This window comes from Nesoenas mayeri (assembly GCF_963082525.1).
Source record: "Nesoenas mayeri genome assembly, chromosome: 2".
In the NCBI taxonomy this organism is placed as follows: Eukaryota; Metazoa; Chordata; class Aves; order Columbiformes; family Columbidae; genus Nesoenas; species Nesoenas mayeri.
The window spans coordinates 46871182-46892276 of record NC_137543.1 but is presented as its reverse complement, the minus strand read 5'-3'; the positions used below and the strand labels follow the sequence as shown (position 1 = coordinate 46892276).

At 36.6% G+C, this 21095-nt stretch overlaps 1 protein-coding gene across 6 annotated transcripts in view; it reads right to left on the bottom strand.

Annotated features, from left to right (window-relative positions):
• TRAPPC8 (trafficking protein particle complex subunit 8) overlaps nucleotides 1–21095 on the bottom strand; it is a 55447-nt gene that overhangs the window by 20000 nt on the left and 14352 nt on the right. For 5 of the 6 annotated variants that reach the window (XM_080338662.1, XM_080338663.1, XM_080338666.1 and 2 more), the window contains 16 exons: nucleotides 20688–20862; nucleotides 20140–20293; nucleotides 18987–19074; nucleotides 17240–17487; nucleotides 15583–15698; nucleotides 14097–14247; nucleotides 11393–11493; nucleotides 9756–9861; nucleotides 8420–8551; nucleotides 6095–6319; nucleotides 4898–5006; nucleotides 3991–4185; nucleotides 3687–3817; nucleotides 2523–2597; nucleotides 1683–1809; nucleotides 475–632 (listed from right to left, as the gene is read on the bottom strand). In XM_080338662.1, coding sequence (XP_080194788.1) covers nucleotides 475–632; nucleotides 1683–1809; nucleotides 2523–2597; nucleotides 3687–3817; nucleotides 3991–4185; nucleotides 4898–5006; nucleotides 6095–6319; nucleotides 8420–8551; nucleotides 9756–9861; nucleotides 11393–11493; nucleotides 14097–14247; nucleotides 15583–15698; nucleotides 17240–17487; nucleotides 18987–19074; nucleotides 20140–20293; nucleotides 20688–20862 — 2291 coding nt within the window. The remainder of the gene's footprint in view (nucleotides 1–474; nucleotides 633–1682; nucleotides 1810–2522; nucleotides 2598–3686; nucleotides 3818–3990; nucleotides 4186–4897; nucleotides 5007–6094; nucleotides 6320–8419; nucleotides 8552–9755; nucleotides 9862–11392; nucleotides 11494–14096; nucleotides 14248–15582; nucleotides 15699–17239; nucleotides 17488–18986; nucleotides 19075–20139; nucleotides 20294–20687; nucleotides 20863–21095) is intronic. The other variant, XM_080338665.1, reaches the window with a different exon arrangement.

The following is a 21095-nucleotide window of genomic DNA, read 5'->3' as shown; positions in this document are numbered from 1 at the left end:
TGAAGACTGTCAGCCCTGAAGTGGTCAGGCAGCTGGACTGGATGATCACTGCAGATCCATTCCCACTGAAATAATCTGTTCTACAGAGCGTTGTCATTAATCAAGTTAGTCATACAATTTTAATAACAGTAGGAAGGAAAACCACTGTGTTTTAATTAAGCAACTTGAACTATTTTAGATGAATGGCAAGCAAATAGGAAAGAAGCTTCTTTGCTTGATCACCCTCACCTTGAAACTTGGCTACAAAAGCTGTTGTCAAATAAAATTCTAGAAGGAATATAAGTTTTCAGAACAGTGATTTGGAGGCTTCCAGTTTGAAGAAAAAAACCCACCCAAGTTTGGCACTGACAGATCAGAAGTTAACTGGAAAGATTTGGCATTAACAAAGTTTAACATTTCATTGTTAGAATTACATTTATAAGCTCTGGATTAAGCTATTTCCTCAAAACCACCAAAAGAGAAGTAGCTACATACCTCCAACAAAGGCATTTCTTCTGTAACAATGGGATCTAAACGTCGATCAGGTCCATATTTAATAGATGTTTTCTCTTCTTTTGTGTTATTAAGCCGAGGCCCTTGGATTTCTAAATCTTGTCGTCCTCGTACAGATAATCCATTGGAGACAAATTTTCCTGAAACAATTTTTTAGAAGTTTGATATTTTTTAAACAAAGTAATTAACTTTCTTTCCTGAGAAGTGATATAAAGGTCCCTACCCAATCTCAAAAATCATTTTGATTTTTCTGTTAGTGGGTACATGCAGTGTTCATTGATTGAGCAGCATCACTGATAAAGAACTATTCAAAGCTTACTGTCACACAAAATGCATAGTTATTGCAAGGTTAGACAGCCAGTTACCCACTATTACGTATTTTCTCCGTCCTTTAATAAGCTGACTAAAATTGGAGAGGTGATATATTTCTTTCCTTTCCTAATTTCTGACAAGCTGAAAAAGTCTCCCAAAACATTTTTATTTCCTTCAAAGACCGGCTACCACTCTCCAAGAGATTTTGTATTCCAAAGGTTTCCAGCTCATAGATAGCTAAACAAGCTTCTTTTTTTCTTTTAGACATTTTCAAGTAAGTGTTTTAATCCCTATTTTCTCCAACAACTCAATTTTCCCTGATATACAGTTTCAGGTACATGAGGTGAATGACTCAACAAAACAGATCAAGAAACATGCAATTAATAAGCCATTTATATGTTAATATAAAGTCAGCGAAACAAAATAAAGTCAATATGGTTAAAAAAAAGGCCAAATTTAAGTTTGGGAATCTATGCAAAGAACTTCAGTGTAACATTTTGCTTTGTAAGCTTCCAACTTTTGTTTAAAAGACCCAGGAGAAAATGAATGGCAAAACAGTCAGTGAAAGCTGTTATACTTTCAACATGGCATAGATGGAATTTTTTTTGTATTTTTTTAGCGGCTTCTAAATTTCCACAGATTTAAAAGGAACAGTATGTATGGGTTTGCTAGAGGTTACTTCCTTTCTCATGGGATTCCTGCAGGTGCCAATTCATTCTTTTCCTGTTCCAGTTGTTATCTTTTTTTCTACATCCTTACCTGAAGGAAGGCCTTGCATCACGGTAGTCAAACGTTAAACACCAGAATTTAGTTCTACCCTGCAGGAGCCATGCCTCCCCCTCCCAGAGACACCCAGCTTAAGGGAGTAATACACTTACCTGTCTGTAATCCAATAGAAGGATCTATCCCATCTAATGTCACAGTACCCTGAACAGTGCCAAGATTATAAACGACTCCCAGAATATGTAGCTCCCCTGTTTGATGGGGAAAGAGCTTTAGTCTTGCCTGTGGAGATATGTTAAATTTTTGTTGTTGTTGCTACTAGAAAAAAGTATTATTACATTTAAATAGCCAATTGCTGAAGACACTCACAGCTACATTTACTTTATAGTTGTGTCAGATGTAACTGCATACAATAACTACAGGTGATTTACTGAATTCAAAGTTTCCTGTATACAGAATGTATCAAACCACTCCACAGATGCGAGGTGCTCATTACATTAGGAAAGAATCCTGAATTGTAACAAAAATGAAATTTAACAGAGGCAGAAGCACAGAATAGCTCAAGTTGGAAAAGACCTCTGGAGGTCATCTTGTCCAGCTCATCTGCTCTAGCCTCCTAGACCCAGCTGCCCAGGACTGTGTTCAAATAAATGGCTTTTATATCTCCAATGATGGAGATTCCACAATCTCTACAGGCAGTCTGTGCCCAGTGTGCTCAGTCGCCATCCCAGTAAAAAAAAAAAGTGTTTCCTGATGTTCAGACAGAGACTCGTGTGTTTCAATTTGTGTGCACTGTGTCTTGCCCCAACATATCCTTCTTTCAGATATTTATACACACTGAAAAGATTCATAAGTACAGATTCATTCCAGTACTTCACGTATCAGTAATGTCTTATGTAAGTTTAACATTAAGTTCAGATCATAACAAGTCTGACCTCTAACCTTAAAAGTTCAACACTGAAAAGACTATTTTTGCAACAAAGTACAGTACTTACCACTTTTGTCTCCTCACTATTAATTAAAAATTCTGCTATTGCTTCAGTTCCTATCATAGCATCTTCACACACTCCCTAAAAAGAAGAAACAGCTTTTCAGATACTATTACTCCTAGGCAGAAAAAGTGCCATAAATATTACTTCCCACACCCTTCCTAATGTGCTGAAGGAAAAAAAGCATCCAAGTTTCAGACTGCATGCAGTTAAGAGTAGCAGGTGCTGTATGTCCAATTTTTCAGGCTTTCTGAACTAAAGCAGCAGTTAGAGAGCTCAGTAAACATCTGCTTGAGGGAAAGTTAAGATTCTTCACCATAAATTGGAATTCTGCATCAATTTCACTGACGCTCACAGAAGTATTTATCACATCATTGAAGTAACAGTTCAGATCAGAACAGAAGGGAAAGAGTATGGTAGTCCCTAAGGTTTATTTATGTGAAACCATGTTTATAACTCTGGCAAACACAGCACCCTTGGAGATCACTTATTTTACAAATGCTTTTAGCCAGGAAAACAAATTATTAAGGAATTTGCTGTAATATTCAGTATTAGAACATTTTCAAACTTTAAAAATATGAATGCGAGTACAGCCTTTTGGAGGGAAGTTTTGACAGTATTAGTTCAAGTATTAAATTAAACAGTAGTAAGTAGTTCATATAAAGTATTCAAAACATTACTTTTTAATAAAATAAACTTTCCTTTTTCTTCTACTTGAGATACCAAGATTTTCCTGTGTCATTCCAGCACAGTTTTTCAGAACATAGATTTCACTATGTACAGTAGCTCAAGAAAAAGATATTTTATAATATACCTACTGATATCACAAGTCATTTCTGCTGGTCAAGGCTAGTGTGGCTCAAAATAGATGTACTACACATAAAATGAAATGTTGGAAGTATTTTGCTTTGCATTAAGCTTTACAATACTCATTACAGTGTGTTTGTTAACTTGGCTGCTTTGTGCCCTATGGATCTATGAAAATACAAACAATGCAAAAAGAAATTCAGTGGCTACCTTTTTTTTGCACCCCCCCTCTTTTTTTTTTTTTTAATTTTACACTTACAGAAGTTGTTTTCATATTACAGAATTTTGAAGACTTCAGTTAAGATATACTCTGTAACTATAGCTGTTTGCTTTTGGGTTGAAAAAGAATGAACCTTTCCTTACCAGCTCTTTTGTTTCTCCATCACGTTTTGCATTGAAGTCTTTAGGTTGAAACTTCCATAGCAATGAAAGGTCAGTCAAAAGAAGTGGAACTTTGAGAGGGTTTCGGAAGGACACTTCTACAGTTATTGGTTCTATTTTAAAAAAAATGTGCAAGAAAATAATGACGAGGATATCTGCACAACAAGCAGAAGATTCACTTAAAGCATTCTTGTGCAAACAATCTGCACAAGAACATTGGCTTAAATCCACAATAAGACAGGAAATATTGTAACTTAATTCTGAAGTGTATAAATCTTTACTTCACCTTCTATCACAGCAAGTGGAAATCTGGAGTTATCCGAGTAGCGATTTAAACAGAACTGTGTTGGTTGAAAGTTTGAAGGTATTATTCCTTTATTTATCACAGAAACAACCTGCTCCTCAAGTTCCTTCCACTGTTGTGATGATTCTGAGTCATACTCCTGATCCAGACTGACGTGCGTAGCTGCCTGCTTTTCACCTGGTGTGAGTAAGGCAATCTTAGAAGATGAGAACAGCAGCAAGTACTCTTAAAATATTTTAAAGTTCTAAGTCACTGTCATTTTTATTTTACAATTGATTTAAGTCAATGAATCACAAGACATTTTGAAATACACACAGAGAAGACAATATTGAGGATAACTTGAGTATACTTATATTTGCAAATTGTGGTATTCCAAGATTTTAGCATGCTACATGGTATACTCATCTTACAGATTATTTTCAGTTTACGACAGACTACGTTCCCACAGTACAGTCCTGGTTTATATAAGAATTTCCACTCTTATTACTTTACATCCAGGAATCACAGTGTTTCAAACATTTCACCCGAGAGAAAGATAACTATAAAGCTAATTTCTAGCACTGGCACTAGCACCTACCATTTGCTAAAGCATTAATAATCCCTTTCATGAAGTTCATTACAGACTTGCACTGAAGCTTTCCAGCTATGAAAAATACTGGAAGTCACCACATTCACATGTGTGGATTTCATATTTACACAGGAAGTATGAAAATATCTAGCAAGTAAATACTAAGCTTAAGCTTTTATTTTGAAATCTTCTTTAAGAAGTTAGCTTGTTACATTAGCTCTATATAATGATGGATTTTTTTTTTTAAATGACACCAACTCTTGCATATGCTTCGGTTCCATAAATAAGTGACTTCAATCTGTTTACATAAAACTTTCTAACCTTCTGCTGGCCTTCGATCATGCCCAAAGAAAACACGGGTTGCTGAGCTGTTAATATATGGTAAAGGAAGCTGCGGCAAGGGAGCATCAGGTGACAGCTGGGTTACGTTCTGGAGCAAAAGGAGGAAAACAGAGTGTCATGCATTATGCAAATACATTATGTCCACACTCTACATTACCAATAATTGATTGATAAGGAAGATAAGCTACAAGCGCTCAATGTTTGAACGGGTAGTATTTTTAAGATCGAATGACTCATTTCAATCAACTGTTTTGATACTTTCTTCTGCTTTGACAGTCTGAATTAATATTTTTTTCTTCAGTAACATTTTGAAGTTTGTGAGATCTTTATACAAAACAAAAGAATAATTATCTTAATCTGGCACTCTAATCACTATTGTGGCTGCATGGCTGTCACAGCTTTATTTGATGCAAAGCTTGACTCTGTAATTCAGAATTTGATAAGCTGCTTTCATTACACCACCACCGTCACATGACAGCTGACCTGTGGATTTAAACACTAGCTGAGTAATGTCTACCATAACTCAGCAAACACCACAGAAATCCTTTTTACAAGCTTTAAAAGGTAATAAGTAACGATATGGCTGCAAGTTGTGTGGTGGTATCAGCACTAAACACCCCACAATGTACATGGCATACTACCATTCAGAATCAATCATGAACTTATAGCCAACCCAGTGAGAGTAACTTGATTATAAAAATCTGTATTAACGAATATAATGCACTACAACATGGATGGGGAGTACTTTATAGTACCAAAAAAGGCGACAGAGCTACCTAGTCTTTATTAATCATTTATTACAATATTAAAAGCCTCAAAAATCATTATAAATTGATAAAAAAAAAAAACAGATCCACTTCCTCTGAAAGAAACTTAACTATGACAAGCTGCAATTCAGTCATGACCCTCAAAAGGGTCATTTTAGTGTAATAAAAACACATACAAAGTCACACTCACACTCATCAGTGGAAATACACTTTATACACATATGAGATGCAGTATATTTGTTTTACTGAAATCTAAAGTAAAAAATTAACACATGAACTAGATTTAAAAAAATCTCAATCCTGGAACAAAGCAGGTATGATCGAAAAATCACTAAATGACTTAACAGAAAATTACTAGTAATAAAATTACTGATTACTCAAGGAATAAAGGCAATGAAATGTCCTTTACCTTATAAACATAAAGATATTCTCTTAAAAAAGCTCCTTGCTGAGCTGGAGGTTGTTTACTATCATTGATCAAAATATGCCTGAAGGCAGATACAGCATTGTCAAGCTGCCGAAGTGTAAAGGACTGGCGACCAATAGTGAAGTTGATATGGTCTTCTGCAAGAGACCAGCCTTTCCCTTTGTAAACCTGCATAGCTTGACAGTAGCAACGCAAGGCATGTTTTTTCTGCAAGAAAAAAAACAAGTAAGTTAATTTCTCAAATAACCCCATTAACCATTCATTCTATTTTGTAATATTAGGAAGATTGAACAGTAATTCAGAAAAGTTGCTGAAGTTTTACCACCACCTCCCATTATGCTAAGTGTAATGTTTGCAGAACTGCACCTCATCACATTTGGTCAACAGTAATCTAAGCAGCGCAGAAGTGTTGGTTTCTACAGCACAGAGCCTAACCTGCAGATTAAGTTCATGTTTTCAAAGACTAGCATAGAGGCATCAAGTTAAAAAAACAAATAACAAGAGAATACTACTTCTAAAATAGTGTTCTGTGTTGCTTTAGGACTGACTACTAAAGTCTACAAAGCTCTACTGCCAAGCCTCGGAACATAAGCTAGACTTAACACATTTAAGTTCTGTAACTGAACTTTCAGTGTGACGCTCCCAGTCAATCACTGGTCAGTAGACACACTTGGGACAAAATCCATGCCAAGCAAACCACCAAAACACAGCCCTACAGTACACACAATACAAAATTACCAATCACATCAGCCACTGGGAGACTAATGCTCTGCTCCTAATCAGATCCACAATTCCCTTCCTTTACATACATCAGGACCTGGGCATTCAACCCCAAGTCTAGGCATTGAACATCTACATAGGAATTCACTGTACAGGCAAGTCTCAGCTTCTAACAAAAGGGAACTGCGTTCCCTTATTTACAGCAGCAGTGGGAAAAAGAAAAAAAATCTAAGTTAGGTTGAAATCTGTGTGGTGATGACAGCAGAGTACAATCAGTAAATCCTTAACATCAGCAAATATTACTGACGCTTTAAAATATGGTACTACAGTATACAGCTAAGCAGCCTGGCTGACTTCTCTTCAGTAACATTTAATATTTTGGTGCCTCTGAGGGTTAAAAACAAAAACCAAACTGTAACACTGAAAAAGAATTCCTTGGAAACCAGAATCCCTACAGGAATTGGATGCAAACAATGAGAGAGCTGTTACATGAAGACAAAGTCAAAGCTTTACAAAATGTGTACATTTTTCCAGGCAAAGGAGATATAAAATAACAAATATAGAAACCCCTCTGATCAAGAGCTCCCTGTCAATACTGTATTGCCATCAAAACAGACAGAGAAACTACTGCATGAAGAAAACTGAGGAGTGGAGGGAATACTACTACTATTCTTCACATCTGTGACTTCAAATACAGAATAAAACTGTATTTTCTTCAGGCCTTGCCAGGATGATAAAAATGAGACTGGGTGGGGTAGGAGAATACCCCTCCAAGTCCACAGGGCTTTTTTTCAAATAGAATTCTCATACCTGGGTTCTCCTGTATTATTGACTTGCAATATGAAATTTATTTCTGCTACAGGTTTGCAGCTTATTAGTAAACTGAAACTGACTGCATTTGAGAGCAGGTCCATAAAGGAACTTTGGTGGCTAACCACAGCAGGAATCAAGCACAAGCTATCTTTAGAGTGTCTGTTCCACAACTGAGACAGACATAGTGCACACAAGTTGTGTCCAGACTTTAAGTTAATTCACCACAGAGCTGTCTGCTTAGGAATATGAATGGAAGTAAAAACAATCTGATGTGTACTGGTTTAATTGCTACTTAAGTCTAAGCAGTCATAAAGAGATGCTTTAGTTTGTCTTGTAGTAACTGTTCACACACCTGCACCTCCACTAAAAACCTTGTGGTTAAGGCACCAGGAAAAATGGTTAAAATTTGCTATTATTCTAATAAATTAAGAGTTTAACAAATCCTTAACTCCTGCAACTCACTCATTTCTAAAGTAAAAATACTAATTTACCCAAATAAAAAACTATATTTCACTGTGTATAAAACAGACCCAGAAATGAAAGCACACATTAGTTAAGTCTCAGGTCAGAGACCTTCAGCACTACTTCAAAAACACAAAAGATTAAGCTGATCAATGTCAGGGTAATTTTCAGAAGATCAGAGAGGTGAATACTTGTAACACAAAAGTGTCAAAAACCAAGCATCTTTCTCCAGACTAGTGACACATTTAACATGTTTTTCAGAGTAAGTATCAAATACTGGGCATATTTTCCACACAGAAATATAATACTCACCTGGCCTGCTTTGCTAAATCTATGGCCAGCCAATATCATATGAAATGCAAACTTCCTAACCATGGGACTTTTCATGTTTATAAAGCAATGGGCTGCCTGCTCCAACAGAAGTGCACTGCGAAGATCTGAATCCTATTTAAAAGTAAAAAGCAGAATTAGCCTCAAAGTTGAATGCAAACAAAGATAACAGTGGCCTTTTATTAATAGCAGGGACATTAAGCTGTAACAGTGCTGTGAAGCTGAAGATTCTTTTACTATTACATGTACGTGGATGCTTATAAAGAAAATAAGACTAGACTTATTTTTCACTTTATTATATGTATAGTGTTCAATACCAAACGCATTGGTATTTTTTCCAGTGGAGAGATTTATATCAACCTGTTTCAGTATAAGGGACAAAATAAGTATTTTCTGCTTTTTCAGTTACTCAGGCTACAGTTTCCCACACCATTACCTCTGAAGCACTCTGCTACCTTTTCCCATCCCTCCCCCTGCAGATAATAAAGCTAGAAACAAAAAATAAAAAAGCTTTAACAGGATGAGGGAAAAAGGGAACAATGAAACTGAGTGAATTTGTACCACAAGAACCAGGATGATTTCTTAATAACATACAATGTCTTATTATTATCCCCTTCTATTCTCATGCCAAGACAAAGCTATATATCAGAAGAGAATCTATCTTATTTTAATACAACTGAAGTCCACGCTATCAGTGATGTCCAAGTAGGTGTCTGGACTACAAATATACTCTCAGATACCTATATAATATTCTATGAAGATTTTCCTTGCAAGTACCAAAAGGCAACACAAGCATACTACATATAATTTTAAGTCATAATGTGATTGTGCAGAGTCAACAGTATTTAAATTCCTTGCTTAAATAACTTACACTGCTCACATAAATTTTGGTGACAAGCTTAAGTCAGAGGGACAAGAATGAAGCTAAAAAAAACCCAACAAAACAAAACAAAAAAACCCCACACATCACACTTGAGAGAGAAACTTAGAGAACTAAGTAAATTTAATCTATGCCTGATCTGTCCCCAGAAGTGTCTCAGAAGCATCAGATTTGGTGCAGCTGGCCACAAAGCCAGAATTAACTACCCACTGGAGTTTCCTCCAAGCTACACAAAAGATGCTACACTAGAAAAAGAATAAAAGCACTAGCTTCTTCACTTCCAGTGTAAATAGTTTTCTTCACTTCATGCTTTACACCAGCTCATTTGCTACCTTCGGCTAGAAAATATCTCAGGACAAGATTTAGAAATAACCTAGAAGAGCTCTGGTAAGTACACAGTGGGAAGGCAAGAGTGGAAAAAGCTACTAAGTATGTTACCTCACTGGTTAAACGAATCAGAAGAGCAGCTGCCTCGGAATATTTGCTTTGACTTTTTAAGATTTCAGCACTAAGCAGCACACAGCGTTCAGCCAGAATCATGTTCCTAAGGCAAAAACAGAGATGTAATAATATTTATTAAAATAAATCATGGAAAACCTTTCATCTCAAATCTGACAACTCTTCTCCATAGTGTATCAGACTGACATTCTGTTGTTTATCCTCCTTAAAGTAAAATACATGAAAGTTCACCTCCTGCAAAACAACAGACTGACATATTACGTGTCCTACCCCATTACAAAAGCAGCTTTTTGAAAGTCAAACCTAGAGAGCATTGTATTTATACAAATACCGACTAAAATGATCCAATCAACTAAATGATCTAATAAGTGAGAACTCCAACAGCCGGAAAGAAGTTGTGCTGGGTTGATTATGGTGGGCACCAGATGCCCACAAAGCTGCTCTGTCATGCACCCTCCTCAGCAAGACACAGGGAGAAAATTAGATTAAAAAGCTCATGTGCTGAGATAAGGACAATGAGATCACTGATCGATTACAATCACAGGCAAAACAGACTTTGTTTGGGGAAGATAAAAATTTATTGCCAATTAATAACAGAATAGGATAGCTGTAAATAAAACTAAAACTGAAACACCTTCCCCTGACTTCTTCCCTGGCTTAACTTCATTCCCAACTCTTCCAGCCCTCCCCCTCCACAAGGAGGGCAGGGAAGTTGTGGTCAGTTAATAACATTTCATCTCTGCTGCTGCTTCCTCCTCACACTCTTCCTCCCCTGCTCTGGCATGGGGTCCCTCCCACAGACACAGTTCATTAATTGCTCCAGCGTGGATCACTTCCACGGGGTACGGTCCTTCAAAGAATCATTTTGGTTGGAAAAGACCTTTAAGGTCAGAGTCCAACAGACGGTTCCAGTGTGGGCTCCCCACAGGTCACAAGGCCTGCCAGAAATCTGCTCTGGCATAGGCTCTCCATGGGCTGCAGCTTCCTTTAAGGTACATCCACCTGCTCTGGCACTGGGTCCTCCACAGGCTGCAAGGTGGATTCCTGCTCCTCTGTGGTCCTCCATGGGCTGCAGGTGACAACCTGCTTTGCCATGGTCTTCTCCACAGGCTACAGCAAAGCACCTCCTCCCCCTCCTTCCTTACTGACCTTAATGTCTGCAGGGTTGTTTCTCTCTTTTTCTCACTTGTCTCTTACAGGTGCTGTGGAGCAATTTTTACCCTTTCTTAAGTACGTTATCACAGAGGTGCCACCAGCATTGCAGACAGGCTCAGCTCTGGACAGCAACAGGTCCATTTTGGAGTTGGGTGAAAACTGGCCCTGTTCAACACCAGGGCAGGTCCTGCTATCTCCTCATAGAAGCCATCCCTGTAGCTACCCCACTACCAAAATCTTATCAGGTAAATCCAGTACACAAATTTAATAAGCATTCTGTTAAGAAGAGCAAAGATCCCCTTCCATGTCATCCTAAATAACATATATATGTTACTCTTTAATAAGTTACTATAGTTCTGTGATCTTTTAGTCATCTGGCACTACCGCTGTGCAGAGGAAGAAAAATTAAGCCACCAGGTCTTTCAACTTGCATTGGATCTGCACAACAGTAAACAACATACTTGCAGATATCTCGATAGGTCTGAATCGCTGTTTCCATATAGTGAGCAGGATACGGTCTAGGAGCTCCAGGCTGAAGAAAAGCTGATACTGCTGCCATTTCCTACAAGAGAAATTCAGTACAGTCACTGCAGCTTTTTTCAACAAATTGCAAACCTCAAAATGCTGAGGAAAACATTTAAACAGCTACTATTAGGTTGGTGCAAAATCAGTTCTGGTTTTTGCACTGTTGAAATTTGCCATTTGATATTGGAATACTTTCTTCAATAAACATGGTAATATTATACATAATTTCCATGCACTTTTCTCACTTTCTGTTTTATTTGCTAATGACTTATTACTTGCTGGTTATTTTACATTTATTTTAGACTATGGAAATAGTCCACAGCCAGATTAACCAAATGGAGAGTGACTGTTAAACAAAAAGCAAATCCGAGCAATTTTCTTATTCAAGTTCAAAACTAGCCATAACGCAGAGGAGACAACTCACAACGTCAACAACGCATTTGGCCCAGGAACTGTTAAGGAAGGTATAGTCAGTGGTTCAAGAAGTTTTGCAAAGGAGACGAGAGCCTTGAAGATGAGAAGCGTAGTGGCCAGCCATTGGAAGTTTCCAATGACCAATGGAGAGCAATCAAAGCTGATCCTCTTACAACTCCATGAGAAGTTGCCAAAGAACTCAACGTCAACCATTCAACAGTCATGCAGCATTTGAAGCAAAGTGGAAAGGTGGAAAAGCTCCCTAAGTGCCCCACAACATCGTTTGATGTGTCATCTCCTCTTCTTCCATGCAAGAACAAACAAACTATTTCTTGATAGGATTGTAACATGTGATGAAAAGTGGATCTTGTACGACAACCGGTGACAACGAGCTCAGTGGTGGGAGCGAGAATAACCTCCAAAGCACTTCCCAAAGCCAAACTTGCACCAAAAAAAAGTCATGGTCACTATTGCGTGGTCTGCTGCTCCTCTGATCCACTACAGCTCCCTGAATCCCAGGGAAACCATTCCATCTGAGAAGTCTGCTCAGCAAATCAATGAGATGCACTGAAAACTGCAACACCTGCAGCCGGTGTTGGTTAACAGAAAGGGTCCGATTCTTCTCCATGACAGTGCCCAGCCACACATCGCACAATCAACACTTTGAAAGTTGCATGAATTGGGCTACGACGTTTTGCCTCATCCAGCATATTCACCTGACTTCTCGCCTACCACTTCTTCAAGCATCGACAACTTTTTGCAAGGAAAACAACCACAACCAGGAGAATGCAGAAAATGCTTTCCAAGAATTCATCGAATCCCAAAGCACAGATTTTTATGCTACAGGAATAAAAAAAACTTATTTCTCATTAGCAAAACTGTGTTGATTGCAATGGTCCCTATTCTGATTAATAAAGATGCGTTTAAGCCCAGTTATAATGATTTAAAATTCACGATGCAAAACCGCAATTACTTTTGCGCCAACCTAATAGTTCAAGATCTTCGTTTAATTAGTTACTAGCATACAAAAGTGTACCAAACACACTGTAACTGATAAGAGGCTTAGCAGAATAACCTATTTATGGCTCTGCTTGTAATTAACCAGACAGCAGCAAGAGTTTTAGGCACAGAAGTGTTTTCACCTGATGGTACCCCCAACACTATGCAGAAGCATTGATTCAGTACTGCTTTACAAGTCTAAGAGAGAATTTCCTACTGCATGAACAATCTTGCTGCTAAAGTAGCATTACCATCTATTTTAAGACAAGGACTGCTTTTTTTGAGTTTTAGTTAAATGAAGATACATACTCAGCTTCCAAGGAAACTCTAGTAAACATGCACTCGGATAATTTACTTCTTTCCCTTATGAGGTGGATATAGGGCAAAGTTTTTCTGCAGTAAATAATGACTAAGACTTGCAGGTTGCAAAAATTCATAATTAAGATCTCTACAAACCATTCATTAAGGAATTAAGATAACTTTTCAGATTAACCAAATGCAGCATGACTGTCTGTACTGCAAAAATATATTTATGTAAAGGTTTTACATCAAGATGAGACACTGTACAAGAATGCTTGCATAGCTCTGCAAAGGAAAGTTTTAAATTTTATCAAGATAACCAGACTAAAGTCTACAAAACATAGCTTCTAAAAAATTGTTAAAGCAAGCTTATTTTTCCCCAGTGTTCTCATTTATCTTGCTGAAAATCTAGTCACATATACCTTCAGTATAAAGAGAAGTTAATGAATGAGTATGTGTTTACAATGAGGTTCAGCAGTGACATACTCAAAATATATCCCTCAAGAGTCTTAAAAAAAAAAGTACAATACCATATTTATAGAGACATAGTCTTGACTTCCTAGCAAGTAAGATTTTGCCAAAGTCTAAAAGAGATAAATTAATTCACAAGTGTTTTTCAGTTAACGATATCAAACTACAAGTTTAAAGATCCATTTTGCTGAAGGCTGCATTCTAGGTATTCTCCTTTCCATCTTTCACATTTTAAAAATTAACTCTTCGATTTTTATTCACACCTTTATTCCCTCCATAGGGAATAAAGTAAATAGATTTGAGGAGACTTTAGGATTTGCTAAAGATACACAGCAAATTTGACAAGACCCCTTAATAAATCTGGAGGTGAAGAGATCGCATTTTGTTACCTTCACACCAATATTAGAGATTATTAGGAAAAGTACACAGAATGTTTATGTTACATGAAGTACCAACCAGTGCTCCAGCTGCATAAAGCATTGCCTGATCATTTAAGAAGTCTTTCTTTGCTGTATGGTAACAGCTATATGCAAGTTCATAGTGTTGCACCAAAAAGCATAAGTCTGCCATTTTCCGGATTTGAAGCTCTGGTGCTTCTGGTGGATACCTATAAATACAAATATTTAAATTCAAAGTCATAATTTTAATAAATAGAGCAAAACATGCTCTGTAAAGTCATACTCTCTCATCTTAACTTCTATTCACAGAGTAGGAGTAAAAACTGCATTGCTTCAGCCTTACCCAAAAAACAGTTAAGAAAAGTGAAGCTGCTTCCTTTCTGCCACAAGTAACTCAGCTTCATATCCTACTTTCCAAATAACAAGATTCACTGTTCTGCTTATATTCAAAACAAGGAGTCCCCTTAGCCAAGAAATACTGTAAAAAAGTATACAGACATCACTGAAACTGCTCAGTAAGATTAACTATTAGAGTCAAACAGAACTATATGAGAAGGAAAAAAATAAGACTTTGACTGTTCACCTAGCTGTAGTTGTTATTTCTCCCCATTTGTCTTGAAAGTAAAAGTCTACTAAAAAACTGTGCCTTATGCCAAAACACTGGGCAAGTTCCTGTCCTCTGTAAGCATAATTTTAACTTTCAGTTAGTCCAATATATATTAATCTCTTCACTGAAGATCTAAACACTTGTTAGTCAGACTTTGTAGGAAGCAAACCATGCTTAAACATTCAACAGAGAAAGCTGAAATTAATAACATTTTGATTATGAATCCAAAGACACACAACATATTAATTTAAAGCTGTGTCAGGGATATTAACCTGGGCTAGGCAACGTCCAAGAGCTATTTAGACTTCTGTAGTTAAGAGAGTTGAAGAGGTTGCTTTTCATGATCACACATCCTCATCCATAACAAGAAATTACAAAGCATACAGAATGAATACTCTGGTAAAATTTAAAACCTGATTTTAGTGTAAAATACAGGTGGAAAAATATGAAAATCCCCTTAATTTAGCTCTCAAATGCACTTGCAAAGGCAATATACTTGATATTCAACTGCAGTAAGTTACAGTTACATAAACAAAAACACCTACACATGGGGTTTGGCTTAAATAACAAAATAAAAAGCTTGTACTAATTAAAAAAAAAAATCCCTTACAGCAGAACATAGCTTCATTCTATTCTTACTCTTAAAAATGTATGTTCTTTTTAACTTTGAAAGCTTCGCTGTAAATACAGCTGGAAGATGGCTCTGTAAACAGCTTTTATCTCCTTTGTCTTTAAGTTCTGCTACTCCTTTATTGTGCACATTTAGGCACAGTACTTTTCATGATTTCTCTAATTAAAGTCTTTTACAATATTGCTGATATAGTTCACTTTGCAGAACACCATCAAATAAATACAGGCTTTCCCCTCCCTCCATACCACTCCAAAAAAAAGGTACATTTTCAGTTGAGATTTAAAAGTAAGGACTGAAATTACTTACAGCAAACCAGAAGTATTCTTCAGTTCATTTATACTTTTCTCTGGAACCTTGCTGCCACTAAACCATTTTTTAGTAGCAGAAAACAGTGATCGACTCAAGCCTTTCCTAGATATTAACTGCAAAAAGACACTAAATTAGAGCACTACATTGCAAGAAATATACTAATATAAGTTAAACTAATATAAACCCCTAAATTTTGCTTTTTCCATAAAACAAAAATAAATAAAAACAATAAAATAACCAAGAAAACACTCCTTTAGAATTAATCACTGACACTGAGATAGAAGTTGCAATTTATACATTTGTTCTATTTCAGACAGCTAGGGTTCACCGCTGTTACTGTAAATTGCAGATACTTCAATCCTAAGAACCAAAACTGAAACATCTGATGCATCTGTTTGATATCTAACAGAATATCCAATTTCTTGTATTAGTCCAACCTAAAATCTAGACTAAGTACAAAACTTCAAGAGAGAACTTTCTCCCCATCACTATCCACATAAAGCATTACCACATTGCTAACATCAGTTTCAAGTGCAGGAGGCTCCCTGCGAGGAGGGTTACACAATCTTATTCTTTTAGATAATTTTCACTAATGAGGAAACTTCCACAGGGAATTACCATTCCTAAAATCTAAGCCAAACTACATATCTTTTTAAAGATATTTTCAAAATTATCTTTAAAATGTTACCAGGACTAGGAATGTATTACTATATTCCTAATAGTAAGGCTGCTTGCTATGCTTTGTGTATGCACTTTTTTTTTTTAATGTTTCTTCATCAATCTTTCCAAGTGTAAACATGGTCAGCAGAGTGTTCCTTACAGCATATGATACTTACTATCACAACCCCTCAGACTTAAAACTATAACCTGAATGGACAATTCAAATCACAATACAGATTTCAGAAAACAGATTGATATTTGGGTCTAAGCCTAATGCTAAATACAGTAATTTGATTGCACTAATGTAAGTTAATAATCTGCTTAAGACCATATAACAGTGAAAGACGTATAAAAGAAAGGACCTTACTGTGAAGGAAGCTACTTTAATGCATGTCCTGGACTTAACATGGGTATGATATCAACTATCACACTTGAAAAAAAAAAAATACTAGCTTGAGAAAAGAATATTCAATTGCAAAATCTGCTGAGATTGAAAGAGAAATGCATGATTTAGGGTGGCCAAGCATTTTTTTCCTCCTGTAAAGAAGCGGCAATTGAAGTATGCAGCTTTTTTTGCAGACAATTACTGAAGAAAATACACTTCCGAACTGCAGCTGTGCAATCTAATGTTGAGACAAAAAGTATATTTTGTTGCCCATGCCAGAATCATCCAGAAGCATAAAATATTTAAATTTTAGGAGCAATGACAGATATCCCTGATAACAGTTCAGACAGACTTTCACCAAGAAGCCATCTTGCACTGAAGCTCTGGTGAAAAAAATTGGTTTTTTGCTTTTTTAAAATGACAAATTGAGCAAAAATTATAACTTCAGTTATTTCTCTTTAATTTACTTACAGTTTTCACTAAGACCACTGAATGATTAATTGCAGAAGGAAGTAGTCATTTCAAAACAGATTTTTGGATAATTGGATTTATACCCCAACTGTTTGTTTGTTTTAATATGGCACAAAGTGTTTTTAAAAGTAAACTAACCTGATCATTAAGTTGCCGAATTGTCTTCTCTATGTGTGGCAAAAGTCCCCTAAATGTGAATTCCTGTATGAACTGTCTAATTCGATCGTGATCTGTGAGTGTTAAACAAGCACCATGTGGCGTTCCAGAATTTGATTTCTTGGAGTCTTGCAATGACGTAGTAGCCTTCACATAATCAGTGCTGTCCAAACTGCCGCTGGGATGATCCAGTTGAAGAGGGTGAGTCTTAAAGTTATTTGATAGGCCATCTATTAAAATATTGAAACGAAACCACTAGTAAGTATAAAGCTACTTAAACATTTTAGTTTTTAAATGCCATTTTTATTAACCTACTTCAAAGTTTTCCTTACTCAGAACTCTGTTAAACAAAGCTACTCATCAGTTATTCCACACTAAAGACCAATGCTGAGTAGACAGCTGCAGAGCACTACCTCAGTACCACATCATTCTTGAAATTCTTCAGAAAGCTCAGGGAATCTCGGGAACTACAACATAGCTAAATATGTACACTTTTGATTCTCAACTACAGTGCAAAAAATCTCAAAATAGCCTAATATACATCAACAACACAGAAGGAAAACTATGAAGACCTTAAAATAAAATATTTGTGAAGAGCTGGAAATGCAGCAACTACTACAATGGCTCCACTGGATCCACTCACTGTTTCCTGTTTATGCTTTAAGGTTAAAAAGAAAGAAACAAACAAACAAACACACACACACACCCTCATTTTCCATGCCTTTATGAGCAATTGTGATGTAAAACGACTTCCAAAGTCCTCTCAGTTCAATGAGAAGGGGTGCTGGTCACTACTGCACCCAGCTCTCCAAAACAGACAGAGACATCATTTCACTCTAAGACTTATATAGTTCTCTTATTTATTATTTCCTTTCTATATAAGAAAATCAGCTTCCTTTATTTATCTGGCCATAGCTAGCACTCAGCAAGGCTGAGCTGTGAAATTGAATCCTTAATGGATTTTACTCACAAAATGTAAAGCTGGATACGGACAGTTTGCACAGCAGCTTGCAGACAACACCTGGGCTGTAAGGCCTTAGAAAGCTGCTTTTTCAGGCAACTACAGGCACCCCTACATAGACTAGGTCTTCCCATGCCTTTTAAGTCAGGTCTAAAGGATCTGAGCTGAGCCAGGCCAGACAGCATGTACCTCCACTTCTTCCCTATTTGATGATGCTTCTTCTCATCTGAATCCTAGACAGCTGCCTTGAAAAAAAATTTTAAAATAAAACTGCCATACATTAATTTGCACTCAATTTCATTTACCATCCTCTGCCGTCCACAAGCTCAGTTGTGAGGCAAATTCTTCCAGTCAGCTTACTTTTTAGTCACTACTCTGTCATTTCCAGATTTAAAATCAAAAACAAGGACAAAAAAGATCCCTCAGCTTCCAAGCTACATCAGAGCACACTGACTTATTATGATGAAAATTAACTGTGTAATGCTGTGTTACTTTTTAATTGTCAGAGTTGACAGACAATATGCTTAGTCTTACAAAAGACGAGCCCAGTGCATCAGCAGCCATCTCCTTAAAGACACATCTACCAATTAGCATCAATCCAGGGGATCAGCACCACAGCATTTTTCTTTGTGTACACCTTGCTAGATTATCTTTCAGCATTTAGAAAATTCTTAGTTCAAATTCCCTAACAAAACACTCAAGCGATGTCCAAGACATGAGACAGCTGTATAAATGCTATCAGTGTTTTGATTGAAGTTATAAAAATACCTTTGATTTCACTGTCTAAGCCATCTGATATCAAGTGATCAGTATTCTTATTTGAAATGACAGCGTAAGGATAATCTTCATAGAAATCCTGCCAGGAAAAAAAAAACAAAACACACCTCAGAATTTTAAGAATACTAGAGCGCACATACAAAGGTCAGTCAACAGTAGTTGTTAACTTTAAGTTAATTGAATTATTAAGAAAGCATGTTTGTATATATTCATTTCTTAAGTAGTTTGTGAGGTTTTAAGAACTTGTCCTATTGTAAAAGTGAAAGTCTCATTCACCAATAAATGAAGCAAGTATCTTCTGGCTTGCTCAAACAGCTTCACTGTCAAGTTCTACAACTCCAACTCTTCAACGGCAATGCCTACAGCAGTGAAAATATGCTCCCTAAAAGCAATTCTTGAACAAGCTCATACGAAAAAACAAAAATCATCTATATTGGGCAGTTGGCATGTGACAGGAAAAAAAATAATCCATTTAGTTCATGGTGGAACATTACTTTGTGGTTCTCTTAGCTTACTGAATATGAGATGTTTTGACTTTCCAGTGTCAGCTACATTTGGTAAAGAACTATCATTCCACAAACAAATCTTTTAATCAGATGCAGTTAAAACCGCAGGTCAGTCAAAAGCAAACTCAAGAAGGAATATTTTTGGTCCTGAAGCCAAAAATACAGACATTTACGGGAAATTGAACTCCTCTGACCTAACACACACTGTCATTTGCCATCTCAGCAGATGACAGACCTGTCTGGACTGCAAGATGTTACCAGAAAAACAAACACATATACCCCCACAAACCAGCACATCCACACTGTTTAGTGAAGTATAGAGGACCTGGGCCAAAAAAAAAAAAAAAAAAAGGCAAATATCAAGAGTGAAGGAAATTAATCAAAATGAATGTAGAAACTTACTATGAGTAAGACACTTCTGAGGTTACTTGCCCTTGTCAATGCATAAAGTCAAAGTCTATTATTTCAGTGCTCCTGCCAGCCTACTTCAAACAGTCTAGTATTTCAGTGCTCCATACTGTCAATTTAAATAGCATAGAGGACAGTTCCTTGAGAGAGGATTCATCTTATGCCCTCACAAAAAATCATAGCTATGTTAACACAACACCTTATAAATTGTTTTAAAAATAATGTCATACCTGGTTCTGGATAGCATTTTTCTGAAGATACTGACTCCAAGGATCTGGTATCTGTTCATCTGTTCCTCTGTTAGACACCCGAGAATTTATTTTCAGCAAATAGCAACCCTGAGTTCCATACCTCTGCTTCATCTCTTCATAAATGGAGTCAGCTCTGGAAAAATAGAGTAGAACTTGTTTGATGTCAAGACAAGGTAAATGTTCTAAGTATATACTGCAACAAGCTATTTTAGACTATTATCCATAGGGATTCAAACGATAATTCCCCTGTTTTCAATCAGTCCTTTATGTAAGTGAAACTGAGAATCTTTGAGAATTAGTTCATCAAGACAGCAAAGAAAGCATCTACCTCAAGAAGCTACGACTGATTCTTTCCCTTTTATATGAACACAAGGAGTTGACCTAAAAATACTTAAGGAAATCTGCCTTGATAATAGTCAGCATCCTAGCTAATGGATCCTGTTGCACATCTAATCTCAACTGAATTTATAAATGTTAACATTTCAGTCAGAGTTGATCTGCAAGTTCACTGAAGGTAGACAACCCACCTTTGTTCTTCTCCTGCGCTTACATCATGCAGTAACACATAGTATTTGAGCGTGTTTGGTATAAACCACTTTGGATATAAGTATTCACTACTATGCTGAATTCGATGTTGCTCTTGAGAAAGCTTCAGAAATTGCTCCACAGGCTCTGGCTCACTAGAAGAAACTACAAGCATACCTAAACTCATGTTAAGGACATTAAACTGAAAGAACCCTGGAACAACCACTGATCATATAATAAAATAGTGTATAACAAAGTAGATGAGTACAATATTTAAGCCTATAAAACACACCACCACAAAAGTATGCACATTTAGAATTTGGCCTTAGTCTTGATAAAAAACACTATTTAAACAGTCAGTTAACTAACATCTGTAACATGAAATGAAACAGGAGCTTGCTCCAATTCTA